General features: G+C 39.7%; 2 protein-coding genes across 5 annotated transcripts in view; both read left to right on the top strand.

The window, feature by feature from the left end:
* The first annotated feature begins 1,642 nt into the window (after positions 1–1,642).
* On the top strand, positions 1,643–2,927 carry LOC113032650 (chemerin-like receptor 1). The gene has a single exon (XM_026185662.2). It carries the CDS (start codon positions 1,643–1,645, stop codon positions 2,696–2,698), a length of 1,056 nt encoding a protein of 351 aa, XP_026041447.2. The 3' UTR covers positions 2,699–2,927.
* A 2,738-nt stretch (positions 2,928–5,665) lies between these two features.
* LOC113032036 (protein spire homolog 1-like) overlaps positions 5,666–21,628 on the top strand; it is a 37,142-nt gene continuing 21,179 nt past the window's right edge. For 2 of the 4 annotated variants that reach the window (XM_026184680.2, XM_080307884.1), the window contains exons 1-3: positions 5,666–6,278; positions 10,385–10,413; positions 19,504–19,737. In XM_026184680.2, the coding sequence (XP_026040465.2) occupies positions 5,936–6,278; positions 10,385–10,413; positions 19,504–19,737 (606 nt within the window). In that variant the 5' untranslated portion in view covers positions 5,666–5,935. The remainder of the gene's footprint in view (positions 6,279–10,384; positions 10,414–19,503; positions 19,738–21,628) is intronic. The other 2 variants (XM_026184682.2, XM_026184681.2) reach the window with 1 other exon arrangement.

The following is a 21,628-nucleotide window of genomic DNA, read 5'->3' as shown; positions in this document are numbered from 1 at the left end:
CTCTGGGCAGAATGTGATGGCAAAGCGTTGTTTTACATTTACAAATACCTTCTCTTCAAGTAATGGTGTCATTCTTGAGAACCCCCAACAACATAAAGAAACAAGACAGCATCCAGCCCATGAGATTATTTCATGTCAATTATTAATGGCCAGTTTGTATGTGGGACTGCTGAAACCATGCAGGCAGGGACGGGTATTTATTTTGATAAGCAAATCATGCAACCATTCACATACAAAGACAGAACAGACTCATACCATTTTGTGAAAAAAGGCAGGAAGGCAGACATTCCAAAGACAAGTGTAGTGTTACAGGCCAGGTACACAGAGAGAAGGGAATTTTTTTTAAATCCAAGCACATCTGGAAAAAGTGAATATGCAGGACTGTGTGCATGTAGCATAGAGCCATGGCTCAGTGTCTGGGTGTCTGGCTTCTAAAAGGCCTGAATGAGCACTTGAAGCCATTTATAGTATTGACTTGTTTGAATACAGTTTAAAAAAAACCAAAAACAACAACAACAACTGGACAGTATGGGTAATGAGCTACCAGAAAGGTCTGAGCAGCATTTCCTGCTTTTTAAAGTACTGATGATGTCATATTTGACATGAGCAGGTTAAACCAAGAGGAGGGGTTTCTTTTACCATAGGAATGCTTCCTTTTGTTTGTTTCATGATACAAAGGGATTTGTTGAATATTTTTTCTTAGATAGAGCCATTTAGTTTTAGTTTTAGATTCCTCAGCTCAAGCTAGTGGTAGTGGCTACTTGAAGGGAAATTGATAGCCCTATATATAGTCAGTCTCTGATTCAGAGGAGGAAGGAAAGGTAAGCTGTGTCACTGAATCCATGTGCGTTTGATTTTTGTTAATTGAGTTAATTATGAAAGGTTTTAGCAAGTTTCACATGTGATGGAGGTCACTGTAAATATATTGCTCATTCCACTTTCCTTATCACTCGAGTCAGACTATCTTACAGTGACATAGAATTGGGTACTAATAAAGTACTGCATTTCTTTCATAGTTATAACTTGTCTACAAACTCTCAGAGAGTGACAGTGTATGTTTTTCTGCCTAATAGTTGAAAAAATGCAGGTGTACCGTTTAAGGTGTATTCAAACCAAACACAAAGGTCATTACAGTTCATTACAAGAACAGATGGTGATTCATTTGTGTCATGCTGCTTCATGAAAATCCATCATCTATGGATTTTTGTTTATTTACACCACTGATTATTTTCCTGCACCTTTTATTGATAACTTGAGTTAAAAACAAGCATGTCCCAGTCATCCCCATTACTTTTTTTTTGTAAGCCCTGTATCATAATTATAATTTAGTTTGAGATATGCAATCTTATAACAAATTGCTAATAATAAATTAGTTGGTATACCTCTTTTTTTCATGACTGCTCTTAAATTTCTTCAATTACTTCTTGGCTCACCTGAAATCTAGACCTTAATCTGCCTTAACGTTTAAATCTGTAAGTGAATTCATTACTGTTCATGTTGATTTAACTCTAAGGTCTGATATGGACAGTCTTCATTTGTGTCATAACTTCAGCTGTACTAGACTCAAGCAGAAATTTAAAACACACTTGTTCACTTGTTTTGTTTTTGTTCTGTTGCTGCAGGTCTCAAAGCAATGATTGCAATGACCCCAGAAAATTTCAGTCCAAGCAATACAAGTGCCGCACCTGATGTAGATGAGTCTTTGGATAACTTGCGTCAGTCTTTCAACATCATATCTATCGCTGTTTTCTCCCTGGTCTCTCTCCTCGGTCTGCTCGGGAATGGACTGGTTATCTGGGTGACCGGGTTCAGGATGAAGAAAACTGTTAACACAGTTTGGTACCTCAACCTTGCTGTGGCTGACTTCATCTTTGCAGCATTTCTGCCCTTTAGTGTAACATTCCTGGCTTTGCGGTTTCACTGGCCTTTCGGTAATTTCATGTGCAAGCTGGACGCCACTACAATCTCTCTGAACATGTTTGCCAGTGTCTACATTCTGGTGGTGATCAGTGTGGACAGGTGCATGTCTGTGGTGTGTCCTGTCTGGACTCAGAACCACCGAAATGTACGCAACGCATTCTATGTGAGTCTGTGTGTTTGGGTGTTGGCTTTGATTGTCAACATTCAATTTTTTTTTTTCATGCACACAGAGGAAGTGTCTAAAAACACAACTTACTGCTTCAGCAGTGTTGAGGATTTTAAATATGCAACACCATCTGTCTTTCATACCATTTCAATCACCCACTTCCTTTTAGGATTTGCAGTCCCCTTCACTGTCATTGTCGCTTGTTATGCTGTCATCATCCATCGTCTCAGGACAAACCGCAACCTGGCCAGCCAATCAAGTCGCCCCTTTAAAGTTATTGCTTCCATTATCGTCACTTTTTTTCTGTGCTGGGGGCCCTATTACATCATTGATCTAATTCAGCTGGTGGTATTTATTCCACCAAATGAAACATTTCACTATGCCTTCCGAATTGTGTTGTATGTCTCCGAGAATTTGGTCATTCTTCACTGCTGCTTGAATCCACTGCTGTATGTCTTCTTGAGACAAGATTTTAAGGCTGAAATACAAAAATCCATCCTGAATGTGCTGGAGAGTGCCTTCCAAGAAGAGGAGACACACTCTCCCAGTGACATGAAGTCAGTGAACACCAGGCAGAGCAGAGAGAAGTCAGATTTGATTACTGAGGTATAAGGCTGTATATGATGTATTTTGGTTACTGTATTCTGTACTACTTATCCAGCCCTGGAAAAGTGGATGAAGATGGATGGATTATTTTACTTTAACTAACTCACAAAGTCTACCATTCATTTCTAGTTATTAATAATCATTTTGTTTTGTTAATATCTTATTATGAGCTCACCACTGAGTTCTTACCAATATTATGTAAACATTTACATTTTATATTAAATATTTGGCATTCCTACAGTTCACTCTATTCATTATTATTATATGTGAATATTATATAATTATCATGATGTTACTATGCTAAACAGTCTCTCTAATAGTTTCTTTCTGTCTTTCAACTTTTTTAGGAATGTCAATAAATAATGACAGTAGTGATCATTCTTGCTCATATAATCACTGTTCTTGTGTTGTGTTATAAATATACTTTGATATGTGTATCAGTAGTATTAAATGAACACACAAAGCATTGGATAATAATAACAATATTTAATCATATGCAAACAGCTAAAAGACATTACAATTATAATTTGTGATATATTGAGAATAGGAGACACATCAACAACACACCTCTTCCAATTAATGGCTAATTAATATTATGCTGAACACAGTCCAAAAGATTCAATAAGCCACATCTCAGTGGCTACTGTCAGTTTACTGTTTTACTATCATAGCCAAGTGGCTAAAGGTAAACAGAAATTTATCACTATCCCTACTAATGAATATTCTCTTGTTTCAGGATGCATAATAAGTGCCATTATCCAATGACACATCTGCTTAACTCTATCTTTTCCTCGTTTTTCCTCCTCTTCTTTTCTTTTTTTCTAAACTGAGGACCTGCTGGCTTTGACCTTTTCTTGTCCATCTTCCATTTGAATATTATGAATGAAATGTGCTCTATTTGGAAGCAGCCCGCCCCCTCCCCTTTTGGCAGGTTGTGTGTGAGACTTAAGCACAGCAGTAGCAAGAAGGCGCACCGAGGGATCTCACATTTACTTTTCGCGTATATGTGTGTGATAGAATTTAGAAAACACATCGGTGCCAATTATAAGTCTATATCATAATGTCTGTTATTTTTGTATTTGGTGGTTTGTTTTTATTTCCTTTTATTTTGCAAGCTGGTTTTTAGATGCCACTTCGGCCACCCAGAGAATCCCTGGCCGCTTCGCCCCTCTCCTCCCTGCACGGCAAGAGCTCCTCGCAAATGGAGGGAGCTCTTATTAGAAAACCGATCGGTGCCTATGCAATCCCCAAAATGCGCTGGCTTGATGTCAAGGCAGCATGGGTGCGAGCAACTTGTTTTGTTAATGCCCACCATGATGCCACCTTGATCAATAACCCATGTCGCCCATATCAAAAACTGCCACTGCATGAAGTAAGCCATAGTGAAGGGAGCAGTAAACAGTCTAGCGCAACCTAGAAGTGCAAGTGCCTGTTCGATTCTAATGAGAGGGCTAATCAGAAAAAGACCTGAGATGATACACAACAGCTAAAAGTAAGGCCTTTTAGACAAATAACTATAAGACGGTAATCATAGACTGCTAATCCAACTAAAATAAGAGCAGTGGATACACTTCGAAAGGGAAACAAAGACTTATGTTTGAATGAAGGTGTTGAATCTTTCCAGCCAATTGCTTCACCAAAGGGCAGATCACATGAAGCCCGGTTCAACAGCACAGTACTGACACCTGCTGCTCATTCGATTTACAGCAGCCCTGCTCTGATAATACATGTGGACTCGAGTGGATATGTAATGATGTATCACTTGTAGAATACCCATATGTGTATGTTTAATATAAATACACAAACAGACACACACACACACACACACACATCTACCCATCCTCTCTGAGAATGATTAATGTTATTAGTAGGCGATAGCATGTCAAAATGTTCCTTAACTGCTGACATTATCCACCTTTTTGGTTAGAAGTAGAAATAAAAGGAACTAAGCCATGCTAGACACACTAAAAGGATAAAGAGAAGCACTGTTAAAGGACTGAGTGGGCTTATACACACACACACACACACACACACACTGAAGAATGGTGCACACAATTCAAATAGCAGGTGACAAAGTAAATACCAAACACAGGAGACAACTAACTAGCAAACTAAAACAGGAAATGAATGGCAATAATTAAACAGGGAACTTGGATAAAAAAGTAAACATAACATGAGGAAATGGCATTGAAAGAAACAACAAAACCTTAAAAGTGGGAAAATACAGGGGAGAAAGGATATCACAAAACTCGTGGAATTAGGTACAAAATGAAACTAGACAGCAAAAAGGGACAGAATTTAAAAGAAAACCCATCTATATAAACATGGTGAACCAAACAGGGAATATCAACTAGAAAACAAAACACCATAAACACCAAACAATCAGCAACAATTCAAAACTTAGGCATAAAACCTAGTGCCCATGACAGACTCACTCTCCACCTGCATTTCTGCATTTCAGTTTTCCCCTTTTAAACTGTTGTATAAATGGTGTATAAAAGCACTGCTATTTATACACTGTTAGATGTATAAATAGCTGGGGGGGAAATGGCAGATATGCGTTCAAACGTTCTGTTCAGGCCAAACAGAAGAAAGTTATGAACTGGGAGTCTACTCCAAAAAGGATATTAAGAAAGCAGCAGTAAACGAGCAGAGTAGGTACATTTTATGTTTACATCAGTCACAGAGACCAACTTCAGAAAGGACTATTAGACCTCAGATTCTACAGGGACACATGTGAACACGTGTGAACAGGTAATAACGGAGAGCAGACATTAGTTTATATTGCAGACCCTTTGCGATTACTCAAAATACCAAACAACTCACTGTGTTACAGGGGCCACAGTTCTTTAACTTGATGCCAGTCCACACTCAGGACTTTGAGAGAAAAAGAAAGCGAGAGAGAGAGAGAGAGAGAGAGAGAGAGAGAGAGAGAGAGAGAGAGAGATCATGTGACAAATGACTGAGCCTAGCTTGCTGAATTGCGATGTGAGACAAACCCACACACACCGAGCCGGGCTTAATCGCATAAACACACCGTATCTTATGACTGCTGGTAGCAAAGCCTGAACATCAGGCGGGCGGGGAAAGATCCAGATCCAGTGCTGTGCTGATTGACTGGCTGCTGCTGCTGCTGTTACCTGGGGAGACAAGAGGGAAGCATCGATGCCTCCGGGTCAGTACTCGCTCATGAGACTGGACCTGTTCTCGCCATCGGGCCTCCTGCACTGAGATAATGAAAGGATGGATGGACGACGATGCGGCGGGGACAACAGAGGGCTGAAGGATGCTGCTGCAGCGACTCGCCGGGATGAGGAGCAGCATCACAACACGATGAACTCGCCGGAAGAAGCGGGAGCGGATGATCTGTCTCTGGAGGAGATACTGAGGCTTTATAACCAGCCCATCAACGAGGAACAGGCATGGGCGGTGTGCTACCAGTGCTGCAGAACACTGGCGACGGAGCACCGGGGCGCTGCCGCCACCGGAGCATCATCAGCGGCTACACCGAGGAGGATATCCGGACCGGGGGGTGTTAGGATACAGAAGGACGGGTCTGTGAGGGTGGACCACCAGGGCTGTGAAGGTAAAATATTATTGTGCCTAGAGCTACTCAGATCTAGGCCAAACCATCACTGGTCTTTTAAATAATATACGTGTGTTGTTCCAACACGTTCTAGTATAATGTTAACAATAAACCTAAAAGAAAGGGCCCCAGTGAGACTATTATAGAGGTGCGATGCAAAAATATCCTGTAAATAGCTCCGCACATGTTTTTGAGCTCACACGTGAAAGATTCATAAGTGTGTGTGTGTGTGTGTGTGTGTGTGTGTGTGTGTGTGTGTGTGTGTGTGTGTGTGTGTGTGTGTGTGTGTGTGTGTGTGTGTGTGTTTCCTGACCAGGTGCTCAGTTTGCATGTCAGGATTAGTCCATAATCTGCATCATGTAGCACCAAAACAACCAGTACTTAAGGCTCCATGACCTGATCTCATCTGCACAAAGACATACCATCACAAACCCCCGCCGCTCTCTCCCTCACATGGCTTCATGCGTCTCCGCTCATTTTCACTGTTTCCTCCTCAGCAAACACACGTGTGTGGGCATCATGTGGTTTCATCTCTTTTATTTATTTATTTTTATGAAGAGCCCGTCAGCCTGTTTTGTCACCTCGTATCAGATCAGTCTGTTCATCCCGCTTCATCTGATTAAAGCATGTGATTACGAGCCGAAATGCGGGCACTGATCAGATCAAGGCGTGGACTGTTGCCCTGCTTGTGCCTGAACAGAACAGGGACCATTAGTGATACATCACCCTTGTTTTTTTCATTTAGGTCTTGGTTATATTTAGTTGTTACTTCTACCTGTGGGAGCCACATTCATTGGCTACAATTAATGAGAGGCAATAAAACAAAAAGAGCTAGTTAGAGTTAAAGCAGTGTTAGTGCCATGCTGGAAATATAACAGAGTCAGAGAGAGAGTAGTAGCAATGTGCCAACTGAAAAACCGCTGTAATATTCTCAAGCTACCCCTACGGGCCTTTAAAGTGTGTCTATAGTGTTGTAATCCTGATGTTATTGTACTTTATGGTGGGTCATGTGTAACATGAGGCAGAGTTAGTGTTTGTGGATATTTTTTCTAGCACGGTCGAGCTTTTAAATTGAGGGATAAGCCTGGAATCCAACCAAAACAAAACAGGTGACACTGCATGCTATGTGATATTTGTATTGCCTTATTCTGTGGGTGCGTCTGTGAACATTTGCTTAAACTAAGCACCTGATGTTGTTAGACTAAGAGCTGGTGTGTTCATGCTCGTCTATATTTACATTTGCCCAAAGAGTGCAGAGCAGACTGACTTAATGCCTATCCATCTCTGTCTTTGTAATTGACTACCTGAGGGCCTGAGGGAAGTGCTCTCAACTCAGCTCCGACGTACACACACTGTTACACAACCCTGCTGAGTCAGTGTTATGGCCTTTGATTCAATACATTTCAAGTCCTGCTTTGTCTTTGAGCAAATCTGAGAGGCTCAGCTGTGATGCTCATGCTGGTTTTGGCCTGTATGTCTATATGGTTATAGAATGAATGGGTTATTTTTAGGAACATGGATGCAACCACTGGAGAGGGGAGTCATCCTAGCCTTTATTCCTCTGTTGCCTGTGTACTGTGACATCATGCTGCAAATAGTGGCTGCATATCAATATGTTTTTTGGATTTGTTTGTTCTTGTACTATTTTTTAAGTTTGTCAGAGAAAAGTAGAGGGTTATTTTTTTAAATATATACCCCTATGGTTCTTCAGATGATCCCCAGACTGCTTTATTGGCTCCGCCTACATACATAACACACCAAATGCTTTCATATGAACGGATTTTGAACTTATCGAGTGCAATCGCATAAATATTATTATGTAACAGTTGTTAAACGGTTTTAAATGGTTAATGTAGGCTATACAGTATTCAGCATTCTACTTCTACTCAGCTTCTACTGTTTGGAGTCATAGTTGGGATTTTCATTCAGTTATCCATTATATTCTGTAATTTTGAGAATGTGTTTGCATGTTTATTGATTAATAGAGCTAAACTGTTTTACTAAGTGCTGTGCTTTTGTCTTCCTAATGCACAAGCTTAATAATCAAAGCAATTCATGTAAATAATGAGATAAATGTGTGGTAAAGGTTTTAAAGGTTAAGGACTTTTGAAGCTGGCTAACATGGCTTCAAGTTAAATCCTAACACAGTTTGTTTTAGACTCTGTTGCCGTTTAACCCACATCATGTCTGCTATGTAATACAGCATTTAACCAGGCCACCTGACACTTTTTATTACATCTCAATGACTGTAAATGTTTTTGCTCATGCCTGTTAGAAATAGATGGAATTTCATGCCAGTACTCTCCTTGACTGATTCATCTTGAAGGCACATTTGATTGTCTGCTCATTTTAGATGCAGTTGACACATCTTCACCTCAGCAGCACGGCATTCAAATCTACTGATGCGAGTTAAAGTTGTGGGCTGATGTCAGTGGTGCCATGATGTTGCATTCCTGCGTATTACAATACAAAACAGGGGTTTGTTTAGAGGGTCATCTGTTTACAGGCTGTTTACTCATGATGTAAAAGCTCTGCTGATGTAGCCGGGAGAAATGTTACATTCTTCCTTTTGAAGGGAGCGCATTCATCCAACGCGGGTTCTCGACTGGAGAATTTTGTCGTCACTGGTCATGATACTCAAAGTGATAAATAAGTTACAGCTTAGAGATTTTGTTGAAATTGATTCCAGCTTGCATAATGATGGCAAGAACAAAGAGGGCCAAAATCAGTTTATTGAGAAATCAAACTTGTTATCACTGATAAATAGGAGGTGCTTGACCACAGAGGAACTGCATATAAGTCCCAAGTGCTACATATTAAAAATCCTGTGATGATACTTTACTCTACTGTAAAATGTGACATCTGAAACAATAACACTGGTGATTATTATGCCCCAAATCTATACAACAAATAAGAGTAAGACAGATGAATTAATATTATTGTCAAGCAGACTAACATCTCATCTCACCTGATGCTTGGACAGTTTGCCAGTCCATAGGGATGGAGAAAACTGTAATGCACGTATCTAATCAGTCAATCACTGGTCAGCAATCTAAAGTATTTAGACATGTAGATATGGTCAAGACAGCCTGCTGAAGTTCAAACTAAGCATCAGAATGTGGAAGATCACGGATACAAGCGGCGGAAATGAGCTTCCTCCAAAGGGTGGATGGCCTCTCCCTTAGAGATAGGGTGAGAAGTTCTGCCATCCGGGAAGAGCTCAGAATAGAGCTGCTGCTCCTCCACATCGAAAGGAGCTAGCTGAGGTAGTTTGTGGCATCTGACAAGGATGCCTCCTGGGTGAGGTGTTCCGGACATGTCCCACCGGGAGGAGGCCCTGGGGCAAACCCAGGACACGCTGGAGAGATTATATCTCTCGGCTGGCCTGGGAATGCCTTGGTGTTCCCCCGGATAAGCTAGAGGAGGTAGCTGGGGAGAGGGAGGTCTGGGCTTCTCTGCTTAGGCTGCTGCCCCCGCGACCCGGCCCCGGATAAAGTGGAAGAAGATGGATGGATGGATGGATGGATGGATGGATGGATGGATGGATGGATAGATGAATGGATGGATGGATGGATGGATGGATGGATGGATGGATGGATGGATGGATGGATGGATGAATGGATGGATGGATGGATGGATGGATGGATAGATGAATGGATGGATGGATGGATGGATGGATGGATGGATGGATGGATGGATGGATGGATGGATGGATGGATGGATGGATAGATGAATGGATGGATGGATGGATGGATGGATGGATGGATGGATGGATGGATGGATGAATGGATGGATGGATGGATGGATGGATGGATGGATGGATGGATGAAGCACTGTGAGATAAGAGCACTAACAACTACACCACTGTACCAGTAATATTATGTTCTCTGAGAATTTCTCATCCTTGATATTAAAGACGTAAATCAGTTTTCGTAGTTGGTTGGAAGTCCTGTCAGTGCTGTTTTATTCCTAGAAAAAGAACTTTTGTAGCTGAACCGGGATTTGTAGCTGAATAATATGCTACCTTTCATTTATGCATCAAAGTTCGAGTACCTCATGCTTCTTTGCTGCTCATGATAACAGTGCTTTCTTTTTTTAATCTGCAGGTAAATACAGCCCTTGCACAACAACAGAGGTGAGTAACTGCACTCTAATACTGCTGTTGTTGTTTTTATTTCATCATCACACACTTGCACATGTTTTGTATGTGGATGTATTTACTTGTTTATAGAGTAGCAGGTGAATAGAATTTGGTATCTATTTTTTTATTTGGTATTTATATATGTTGTGGAATCCGCTTGTTGAGTGGAAATAAATGATAAATAAATTTAATTTCAAACGTGTTTTAAATGAGCGTACTCACACAAAGTGATTACTTTGGGTGGAGTTAGTTTGTGAATATTGTTTGCAGTTGATTAAATCTGAGACTTGAGCAAATGCAGATTTTCTGGAACACAACCAATCATTCAATTAGCGAGTTACTTATGAAGAGAAATATGTGGCTGTACGTACAAATAATGGCTTCTTGTCCACAATAATGACATGATAATCTTTTTAAATATTTACTCTTTGTGAATGGTTTCATTAGCTACTTACAGTAAGCTAGCAGTCAGTCACAACAACAGAGATATCATTCAGATTACAGTGCGGACACCCTGTAGGATTATTTCAAGTGTCAGATAGTGCTATGGTTGAAACTGTCGTAAGCCCTGGGTGTGTGTTAATCCTAATGTTTGCACTGCCACTGCTCTGGCTCCCCTGCCTCTAAAACTAATACCTTTAACAAATGAAACAAGTTCAAAATGTGCTTTCATTTTCTCAGTAAGGAATGGATTTCACTTTAGGCTTTACAAAGACCTGAACAGTCCAACAAAGCAAATACCAGTCTGAGGTATTTACACATTTTTTGCATGTTCAGCAGCGAAATTGTGGTTAGTGTCCTGATGTCATGACAACCGCTGACAGCTGGGCATTTTTTGATACAGGAATGAGATGTGCTTTTTAATACCTTGAAGTAATTTCAGATCTACAAAACTATTTAAATTTTGAGAAGAATTCATACGGAAAAAAACGCACTGCGAAAAAAATGGAGTCGACATCATGCTATGATGAGCCGGTCCTGATAGAAAAAGGATGAAACTAAGATTCTGGGTTTATCCACTTGTCACGAGCAGGGAGAGTTTCGTGGTTTGTTGTTAGTTTATGAGAAATTAAGGAGAAAACTTCTGTGTTTCATTTGCATTTAATATCTCTGCTTCTAGGTATGTGACTGCAGAATTATTAAGGGTGGTCAAATCATCTTTTTCATTGTTAAAAAATCTATATAAACTTGTGAGGCCCAGTAACGCCATAAGCCCTGAAGGACAACTAAAGACTAAAGTAGATAGAAGAGCAGTGCTCTGTCATTGGTCTACCTTAGGGTGCAAACCACAGGTAACACTGAAAAAATAGTAGCCAGGTGGTGAAAACATAAACTAGGGTGTTGATCTTGGCCAGTGATGTTCTCTCCAAGTGTCCTTGTAGCTGATGATGAGACCTCAGCTCGAGGTATCAGGATGAACTCTTAATCGTATAGGTCCTTACTTTCTGTTCTTACTTTCTGTCAGTTGTTGAAAAGGCGTGCTGGACATGACATCACAGTACAGATGGATAATGAGCCTTGATCGCTGGTATTAAGAGGCAAAGTAATGAATTATGAACCAAGCGAACAGTTATCATCAGCTCTGATGTGGAGGAAAAACTGAACATTCCTTTAAATTAACCTTCAAGCAAAAGGAAACTGTAGTATTTCTTTAAACTTTAAAGTAAACTTTGTAGTATTTCTGTAAGGTATTACTCGACAAATGTACCATTACATAAATCTAGGTTTATTACAATGAAATAAAGAAACAAAAGCTAAAATAGCTTGATTTTTAGTCGCTATAGGTAAAGCTTGTGTAGCCTCACTGCTGCCTCAAAAACTCCTGTAATTTTCCAAACTCTGGGGTCTGTGTACAGTTTTTTGTTCTAAATCTGCAGCCGTTAATCCAAAGCCAGGGGTTATTTTCTCAGGAACTGAAAATCTCCTGAAGATCGACAGGACATTTTACAGAACTGTTTTCACAGGCTGAGCAAGACTTACCGTGATGAGTCTTCCAAAGCTGATATGTAAACTGACCGTTTGAAACACAGAGCGGCTGTAGCAGTTATTCTGTTTTGGTTACTTTTACAGTTCATGCCAACAGCAGTTTGACTGTCAAATATGCACACATGATAAATACCTACAAACAAATGCATGTATATATATCATTCCCACTGCACTTAATGTACATGTAAAAAAAATATCTCTGTGACATGTCTTCCAGTGTATCATACTATGTGAAGTCAAATTTGTACACAGTAAAAATTACTATTATATAGTATTTTATTGATTCTGCATTTTTAGCAGTTTGGGGTTTTTATTACTTTATTTTTCTTACTTACTTTTTTATTTTATTATTTTCTAATATATCACTAATTCTCTTTTCCTTTCCTTTCCTTGTGCTGCTGTAATAAATTGAATATGGGATTAATAAAGTCTGTATCTACTGTATGTCTGTCTATTCTACCAACCTATTTCCTCTTTCGGCTGCAGAGTTCCCAGCTGGCTACTCTGATTGACTAGTTAAAATGTCACCCAGCAAGGCCTCCTCCTTTGATGAGCGCTCTGGGAGAATGTTCACCCTTAATTAAATGTCTTTGTAAAACTGACAGTGTGCACTCTCACTGCACTATTATCAGCTGCTCTTAATGATCGTGATAATAGCTTCTGGAAATGTCTTACAGTACGGAGGGGTTGGCGTCTCTGCTATTTAGTTTTAGGAACTGTTTTGTCACTGCAGTTACCACACTTTTTCGTCCCAGTTTATTAGAGATAGCGCGCAGTAGCTTTCAAGGCGTTGAGGACTTGGATTGCCGTGTAATAGAGCTGCAATAACAGATGGACTGTCAGGAAATAACCCGAGCACATACACATGCAGTCCACTGTAGAAGCAGTGAATGGGAAACTGTATAGACAAATCCCCGCTAAGCAGCTTTGCACCACAAATGAGTTCTCACAATGCAGTGTGTGGCAGAATGGATCAGAAAGCTACTGCAAGTTGGTGGAGCTGCTTGATGCTTGACAGGACTGAAGGCGTTCTGCTATAGCATGCAGTGTGGAATTAGCCCAGAGCTAGCTGAACAAGAGCATATGTGTGATGGGCATTATCTGCACACGGCTTCAAACAGCAGGAACTCTTGCAAATGATCTGGCTGTGAATGTCAGATGATTTGCTTCTCTTCATAGCCAGTGAACTGGATTCACCGACACGGCATAAGGCAGCCTAACGCTGTTTGCCTGATAATCAGAATAGATGAGTTCACTAAAAATGGATCATTTTTTGTTTTGGAGTTGCAGATATTTTGACATAAATATGATGATTATGTGCGCCAGCTTTAGCAAAAAGGCTGTTGTTGACTCCTCAGTGGAGCATCCTAGTCCTGTGACTCTGTGTAACCTCAGGCATTTGTGGATTATGCTTCATCACATTCCCCTCTGCCAAAGTTTAACCGTGCATACCTTGTGCTCTTTCAAGTCCTGAGCTTTAACGCCATGAAAGGGATTAGAGTTTAACATCACATCCAGTGTTTAATGTAAACAGAAAATTCAGTCAGATGTTATGTGTCTTTTCTCTGCAAGTTTAATGTTCATTTGCATTTACTCTCCCATTAAGGCTTGTGCTGCCATGAAAGAAGAGAAACAGACAGCATAAAAGTAGAGGCAAACTACTAAGGGGGAAAGAATGTTGTGTGGTTCAAAGGTTTTCTCTGTTCTATATGTGAACTCACTGGGTTCTACATCTCCAAGAAAACCAAGGTAATTGTTCCCAGTCATATGATAGTCAGAGCCCAGAGCAGCGTGGCCAGGAAACTGGATAAAAATTATGCCTAAGAGGAAAAAGCCTATGCTTCGACATATGACGTTTTGTCATCTGCACTATTTCTTATTACTCAACTTTTATGTAATCATGTGAATTTCACTGAATTCACTTGTTTTAAAATAGGTTCGATGTAGAGAACTGCACTGACATATATTATTATTATTATGTTGGTCAGTATCAGAAGCAAAAAAAAGTTCAGATTTCTGTTGTCAGACTTTGCAGGTGTGGCAGACATGCTGCTGTGGTACAGCTTGGACATGCCACCTACAAACTAACAGTTTTAGTTTTCATCTGATTTCAGCCATGCCAATATATAATGTGTTTTACACATTATATATTTTGTGTTACTTTTTTGAAGTAATCTAGTTTGTTACTTAATTACTCACTGGAGAAAGTAATTTGTTACACTTTGCATCACGTTACTTTTGTGTTTGAATTACCTGAAACAAATTGTTAGTTAACAATATAAACCTTAGACTTCAGTTCCACATGCCAACACAAATCCTTATCCTGATGAGGACACATATATGATCTTTTGCTTTTAAATTTCTGTAATACGTAGATAAAGGTGAAAACAAGCCCAAGGAGACTGAAGTGATCGCCACTGCCACTGCTTTTGTTACCTGCTGAATTTGAGTGATGGCTGCTGCTTAAGTGTCTTACTCAGCTTAATAACAAGCTAGCTTTTTAAAAATCTATTTGCTAAGTGTGCAAATAACTGAAGAATGAATGTAGTACAGTAGTTACATTAGTCTGTTACTGAAAAATGTAAGGTGACCCAACACCGGTCTTGGAAGACCCGCAAGTGGTCTGAAAAGAAATAGAGGGATGTAACATCATTCAGTGAACCACTCATATTAAAACTGAAATACTCGATGACTATTGAAAAGGTTGCCATGGTCTGGCATGTTGATTTCCCTCGTATAATGAAGTATTACTATTTGGTTTCCCTCTGACCTTTTAAAACTAATATTAATAAAATAGATTAGACACATATTTTTCTTTCTGACAGCAGAAAGGATATTCCACTCAGCCCCGACTCTATATCACTAGCATGTCACTGGCATGTTGATGTTAGCAAGTTGCTCAAAATGTAGCCATTAAGAAAGGCGTTGTTGGCATCAAAATCATGATAAGTATATTTTTTCCAAAGAATGAGTAAAACATGTAAGCTTTAACATTTGATGTGCTATCTTAAGGCTTTTTAGGTGACACAGTTCCCTAACTTAGAAGGAAAACAGGACACTACAGCACAAAGCACCTGTTATCTTTGCATTTTGTGCTGTTCAGCAATTGTAATAATTCAGCAGCCAATAATAAAGGTAAACTCCTAAGAAAAAGACCCAAAATAAAGACACTCTCTTTTCCCCAACTTAAATATACAGTCTTCACTTGTGAAGTAGAAGTTGGTGCACATTGTGCATAGCATAACTTTATGAGGGAGTGATTAATGAGAGAAATGTTCGATTAGAAAATGAAATAGTGGACCCTATAGGAGATATGCCAGTAGGATGGGTAGAAGCCTCAGCTGAGGCTGTAGCTAATGTGAGCTAGCCCTGAGATCAGCTGGTGTGACTGTGACTTCCTGGCCTGGAACTAATGCTATACTTGATTTCAGTCATGACGATTATAACCAAAAGGAGACTGTTGTCTTTATTTGCAGTTATTTATTATTGAATGGTTTAGGTCTTTTTTGAAATGTTGTTGCTATTTCGCACTCATATGGGGGCCCTATGTTTGAAACCCTTGCCCTAAGAACACCATACCAGGCAAACCCACGATGGCTTTGTAAAATAAAATGACACCAGGTGGACTGTCACTGATCCTAAATTCCACCTGTCGTTGTCAAAAAGGTATATGAAATAAGCTTTTATGGTACAATTCCTAACACAATATTCTGAAAACACTGAAATCGACCGTAGTGCTAGTAATTAGTTTTTAAAAATAAAGGATTCCCAGTTTACTGCCACAGACATGACCTAATTTCTCTGCTCCCTCTAATTAAGACATGTAAGTATTTAAAATCCCCACATTGTTCCTACAATCCTCCAAATTTCAAAGGCTTTACTAGGTAATTAGACTATGGCCCTTTGCTGAGTGCTTTTGCATATTAGAGAGCAGAGCTCGCACATTTCAGCCGTTGTTCAATTTGTAAAGCTGGAACTGGTGTTTGGCCACCCAAAGCCAAATATCTCAAGCTAGTGTGAGTCACTGTCTCTTACAGCTGGTATTCATTGCCACATTCATAGGCATTGTTACCGCCAGCCTCCTCTCCATCTGTGGTCCTTCCTAGCCTTCCTCAGTCAGACACTGTTGTCTTGAGTTTGTTTTTACCTGAACTGGTTATTCACACATACATGTCTAACTAAATTTGCTACATATTAATAAAATGGATTGAATTGTGTGTATTGATATATGGTGCTGAAAATATTAATTGGCTAAGTGGACTGTTAGTTAACTTTATTTTATCTCCAGATAGGAGATGTATGTTAACAAAAAGGAGTCATATTTCTAACAGAGACACAGATCATAGAAATGTAAGCAACTTTAACAAGTTAAGCTGTGATATACTGGACTCCAGACTGCAGGAACCTTTATGTTAAAACAGTGAAGAAGTGGCAGCAGAAACCTGGTCATATTCACAGACATACATCAATAATGTACTTAATTAGGACAGAGGCTAAATGTTTCATGATCCATGTAAATATAAGGGTCTGTGCTCGCATCATATCCTGCTAGATGTTTGGTGCTTGTATCTGAGGTCAGGTTCTATACAAAGCTGTAGCATTACTCCCCCTGCTTCCTCCTTTCCATCTCATCATTCCGCTTGGTCGCCCGAAAGCCTGGGAACCATTCAGGGAGACTTTAAAGTAGAATGGAGACATGTTTGCTTTAGCCTCACAGTCACAGGGACAGCTCAGGTTTGTCCATTAGTCGCAATTTGTAGTTTATTATTTGTCAAGAACGTGTTAGTCTCCTTTACCTTAAATGATGAGCTCATTTTGAAAGTTTTGTTTTTCAAGTTGCAATTCAAGGAAAAGTTCGAGAGAAATTACATAAATTTATAAACATATTATTTTTAATAAAGAGACGCTAGGATTGTAAAATACTGGAATATCTGTTTGCTCTGTAATGCCAATTTTATGCCAAGGATTGTTTAGATTATTTGTCATAATTCTCTGTAACCAAACTTCATTGCCTGGTTTTCTTACAGCCTATAAAGATGAGCCTTTTGTTCTTTAAATGAGCACCATTCTGGTCCTGATGCTGGTTTAAACTAAACACCCACTCCAGCAAAATACAGAATAATATATCTCAATGTGAGTCCCTCGATGCTCTTAATCTTTGCTGTGAAGAAAAAAGTGTGATTGAATCCGCTGTAGTCCGTCTTGTTCCATTTAATCTCATTTTGCAGATCAAATGCTGTTTCAGACCTTGACTGAATACTTTAAGGCGTGGCTTTTTATGATGGAGGAGGAGGAGATAAGAAACAGGAGCCTAAAAATCCACAAACTGAACACGTACTGTTAAAACATTATTGAGTAAAACATACTATGCATTGATAATTGGTTAAATCGGGGTGTGGGGTGTGTTCATCCTGGGTTGAATATGTCTCATCTGTCAGTGTGTGTGGGCCCAGGTGGAGCTGAGACAAAGAGGTCGCATTCATTTCCCCCTGAGAAAACTCAGCCATTACCCACTGATGGGGGGGGATGTCTCATATGACTCCTCCTTCCATGAGCAATCATTGATTTGCCCTTGATCTTCATGTCTACACACACACACACTTGATCCTTGTGCCTGACCTTTCTACTGCCCCCTTTGACCTCTCAACATATCATTTTCTGTTTTTTTATCTGTTTTTTTCCTCTTTTCCTGTCTCCTGATATTTGACCTCCCCTTATTCCCTCTGATTTCATCCCATGTCTTTCTTGCTGTCTTTTCTCTCAGTGTTTTGCTTTGGTTTTTGCCCCTCTCAGTCTTGTCTAAGTGCTCAGGGCTGCAGAATAATCCTCCCTGTGATTTCTCACTCTTTTATCTTGGCTTTGGCAATGTCTGCTTTATCCACCATGACTCCCCAATTCCAGGAAAACTCAAGCGCACCATCTCCTGACCTACATGCATCAGCCTGAGAAAAAGAAAATAATATATGATTTTTTAAAGTAATTTTCTGTGATTTTTTAAGCTTTTGCTGCTGTTGCCACTGTTGGTCTGACAAAAGCTATTCACCTAGTAAGAATTTTTTGTTTAATTTTGTTTAAACACTCTAATGTTTATCCTTTTTGTCAAGTGTGTATTATTGTTGAATGAGGTAAGGTCACAACAGGCTGATTCTTGCTAAACCTGTTAAATATTAATGTGTGTTTATTGCTTGTGTTTACAACCCAAACATGTGATGAAGCCACAGAAAGTAGTATAGTGTCTTAAAAGTGTTTTGATTGGTTTGCATACAGCTGCATAAAGGTTATTGCTCTCTCATTCACAGAAACGTTCACGTAAATGACCAGCTGAAACTGCTCGAATCATTAATTTTACACTAATATACAATTATTGTACATAAAAGGTGTGACTCTTTATGAAAAAAGACAATTTATTGTTCTCGCTGACGTGGAGTATTTTACAGTCATTTCCAGCCAATAGAGATGGCTGTTTAAAGGAGATGAAGCCACTTTATGCTACACACACAAGACATGGTAAGAGGCAAGCAAGCAGCTAGTTACAGTCTTAGTGACTGATCATATATCATCTGCCTGACAAACATGAGGATACTGCAGGTTAAAATGGGAGGAGCTTAAAAAGTAGCCACACCCTAAATAAAGCCTGCTTTACTGTTCTTTTTCTTTACATGGGACCAGACTGGGACCTGACTGTATGCATATGATATTGATTGTGCATATGATCTTCATGAGGGAGTGTTTGTGTGGTGACAGAGGAAGCTGTCTCTGCAAAGAGCCGTGCAGTCAACACATCACACGTGTTCCGCTCAGGCCTGATACACTAGAGGGGATTATGTTGAATAACAAAGGGACAAATCTATATTTGTTTTTATTATGTGACAAATAGTTAACAGTTATAAAGAGTAAATGTATAATAAAGAGTATCATTTTTATTATGATCTTTATTATCAGATACAACATATTTATAGATGAATTTTATTTTAAATGATCGAGGCATGTTAGATGTACAAATGTTACATTTTATTTATTAATGAAAACAGATGATTCTAATAAACATATAGACATGAGTTAGTAATAGCATATAAACTAGTTGTTTTTGTCTTGCAGGTGATCGAGTCTCTGGGGATCATGATTTACAAGGCTCTGGACTACGGGCTGAAGGAGAGTGAGGAAAGGGAGCTGAGTCCTCCTCTAGAGCAGCTCATTGATCTCATGACTAACATGGCTGAGGCTGAGAGGGAAGCATGCCTTGACGAAGGCTACGAGGCCACAGAGGAAGAGGACGAGGTGGAGGACTCTGATAACGTCTCTGGCATTCGTGGCTACAGAGATATTTTCAATGTAAGCAGCTGGTGGACGCTAATATGTATGTTCAGCCACTGATGGCTGGTGGTTAAAAAGGATACTGCCAAGAGATAAAGTAATTTTAGTTAATAAGTGTTAAGTATGTAAAAGTAATCCCCTCAAAAGCAGAGGCTTCCAGCTGCTCTGCATACTGATATACTAACAGTTTCTCTGAGCTGATATCTACTCCTCAAAGGTCATCTCTGCAAGGCACCAAACGGCTAAGAAACACAGGCACACAAGCACTATGTACAGACATTGGCCAATTAAGAGAAAGCTGTCTTAAAGTGGGCTGATACTGTAAAAGACATGAGCTAAAACAGCTTTTTTAAATAGTGGACAAAGTGGTCACCCATGAAAACATTAATCCTATAGGGCAGAATGGAGGTGCAGTAGTTAGTGCTGGGTAAGAGCTAGAGGGTCCACCAATCAGCTATTATTGTTATTGTATCTTTATTTCACACATACACAGTACAAAACGACATATACAATTACACATACTTGCATTTACATCTACAAATATGAATATATATGTAAATACACACATGTATGTGCTCAGACAAAACAAAAAATGACTAAATGACTCGGGTAAAGTTTGTAGCATGCATGCTTGTTGTTTTTGTCTGCTTCCACTTGTCTTTGCACTAGGATGATGTCGGCGTAAATGTGCAGTCATATTCGTTGTGTTCCCACTAGTGTAAAATAGTAACGTGCATTTTCTTGTTAGTAACTGTAACGGCGTTGTAACGATAGGAATAGTAATTAATTAGATTACTCGTTACTGAAAAAAGTAACGCCGTTATTCCCATCACTGTCAGTCACATATAAAATATTTTTTGATCAAGGATTCCTGCAACAGCTGGGAGAAAACAGAACTTAATGATTCCAGTAATGGAAGACGTAGGCGATGTAATTCCCACTTAGAGCAGGTAATCACTCGTTTGCAAGTGAAAATCCATAATTCCAAATCTAAGGAAAGTGAAATAAAATAGTAATCTCTCCAAACAGACATGAGTGGTGTAAGTGTTTGGAACTATACACACTTATAAAACATTTTCTCTACTATGTGTGAAGCTAAAACAGTTCTCCAGTTCTTGAGGAAAACATCATCTACCAAGGTATTCCAGGAACAGATGCAAACAAAGAGGGCAAGTGTTTAGGAAAAATTAAACTATTAAATATTCAACATATTAAACTCAGCAGTGAAAGCAGAGCTCAGAACCACAGTGCACTCGGGCTGCCAGGCTCATCTTTGCTGGGAGGCATGCATCTCTGTTGTCCAATGGAGCAGAGTCACTGTGTCAGTCCTCGCATGCCTGTGCACTGTTTACGTAATAACTATGTACCCAGTCACACACACAAGTGCACACATGCACACCAACACTGCTCTCCAAGGAGATGCATGGGAGCGGTGTGGCAGTCTGGCCTGTGGCTTTCTAGCTGTCAGTTTGAATTGTTTTCCCCCTGAGACCATTCACCCCCTGTGCTCCTTGGTTTACCTTTTGTCCTACTGTACTAACCCCCGATGACACTATTTTAGATTAGAGCCATATTTATCCACTCAATGGAACTGTTTTGATTTTGTATTTAAAAAATATGAATTTTATGTACACTTAACTGAACCCATTATTTTCTGTTACTCCCACACTTATTGGCAGGTTAAAGTTTCTAAAATGAGACAGTTGTCTGGTGTTTTCCATGTTTAGTGAAATTTTTGCAGTCTGGACAAACGGATGCCAAGAGCATGCAGAGCGTTGGCCAAAGGTACCTTCTGTTCCTCTGAGAGAAACAAGGGCATATTTTGTCATCGCTGTGTGTGTGTTTGTGGAGCAGCAGTGTGGCTGACCTCAGGCAGAGCTGTCTTGTGAATTGTGTTCATCAGTCAATA

The sequence above is a fragment of the Astatotilapia calliptera genome, chromosome 11, assembly GCF_964374335.1.
Source record: "Astatotilapia calliptera chromosome 11, fAstCal68.1, whole genome shotgun sequence".
Taxonomy (NCBI): Eukaryota; Metazoa; Chordata; class Actinopteri; order Cichliformes; family Cichlidae; genus Astatotilapia; species Astatotilapia calliptera.
This window is presented reverse-complemented; position numbering and strand designations above follow the sequence as displayed.

Bases quoted from the DNA above. Each gene is read 5' to 3' on its own strand.
- LOC113032650 (XM_026185662.2), top strand. From the start codon at position 1,643: ATGACCCCAGAAAATTTCAGTCCAAGCAATACAAGTGCCGCACCTGAT.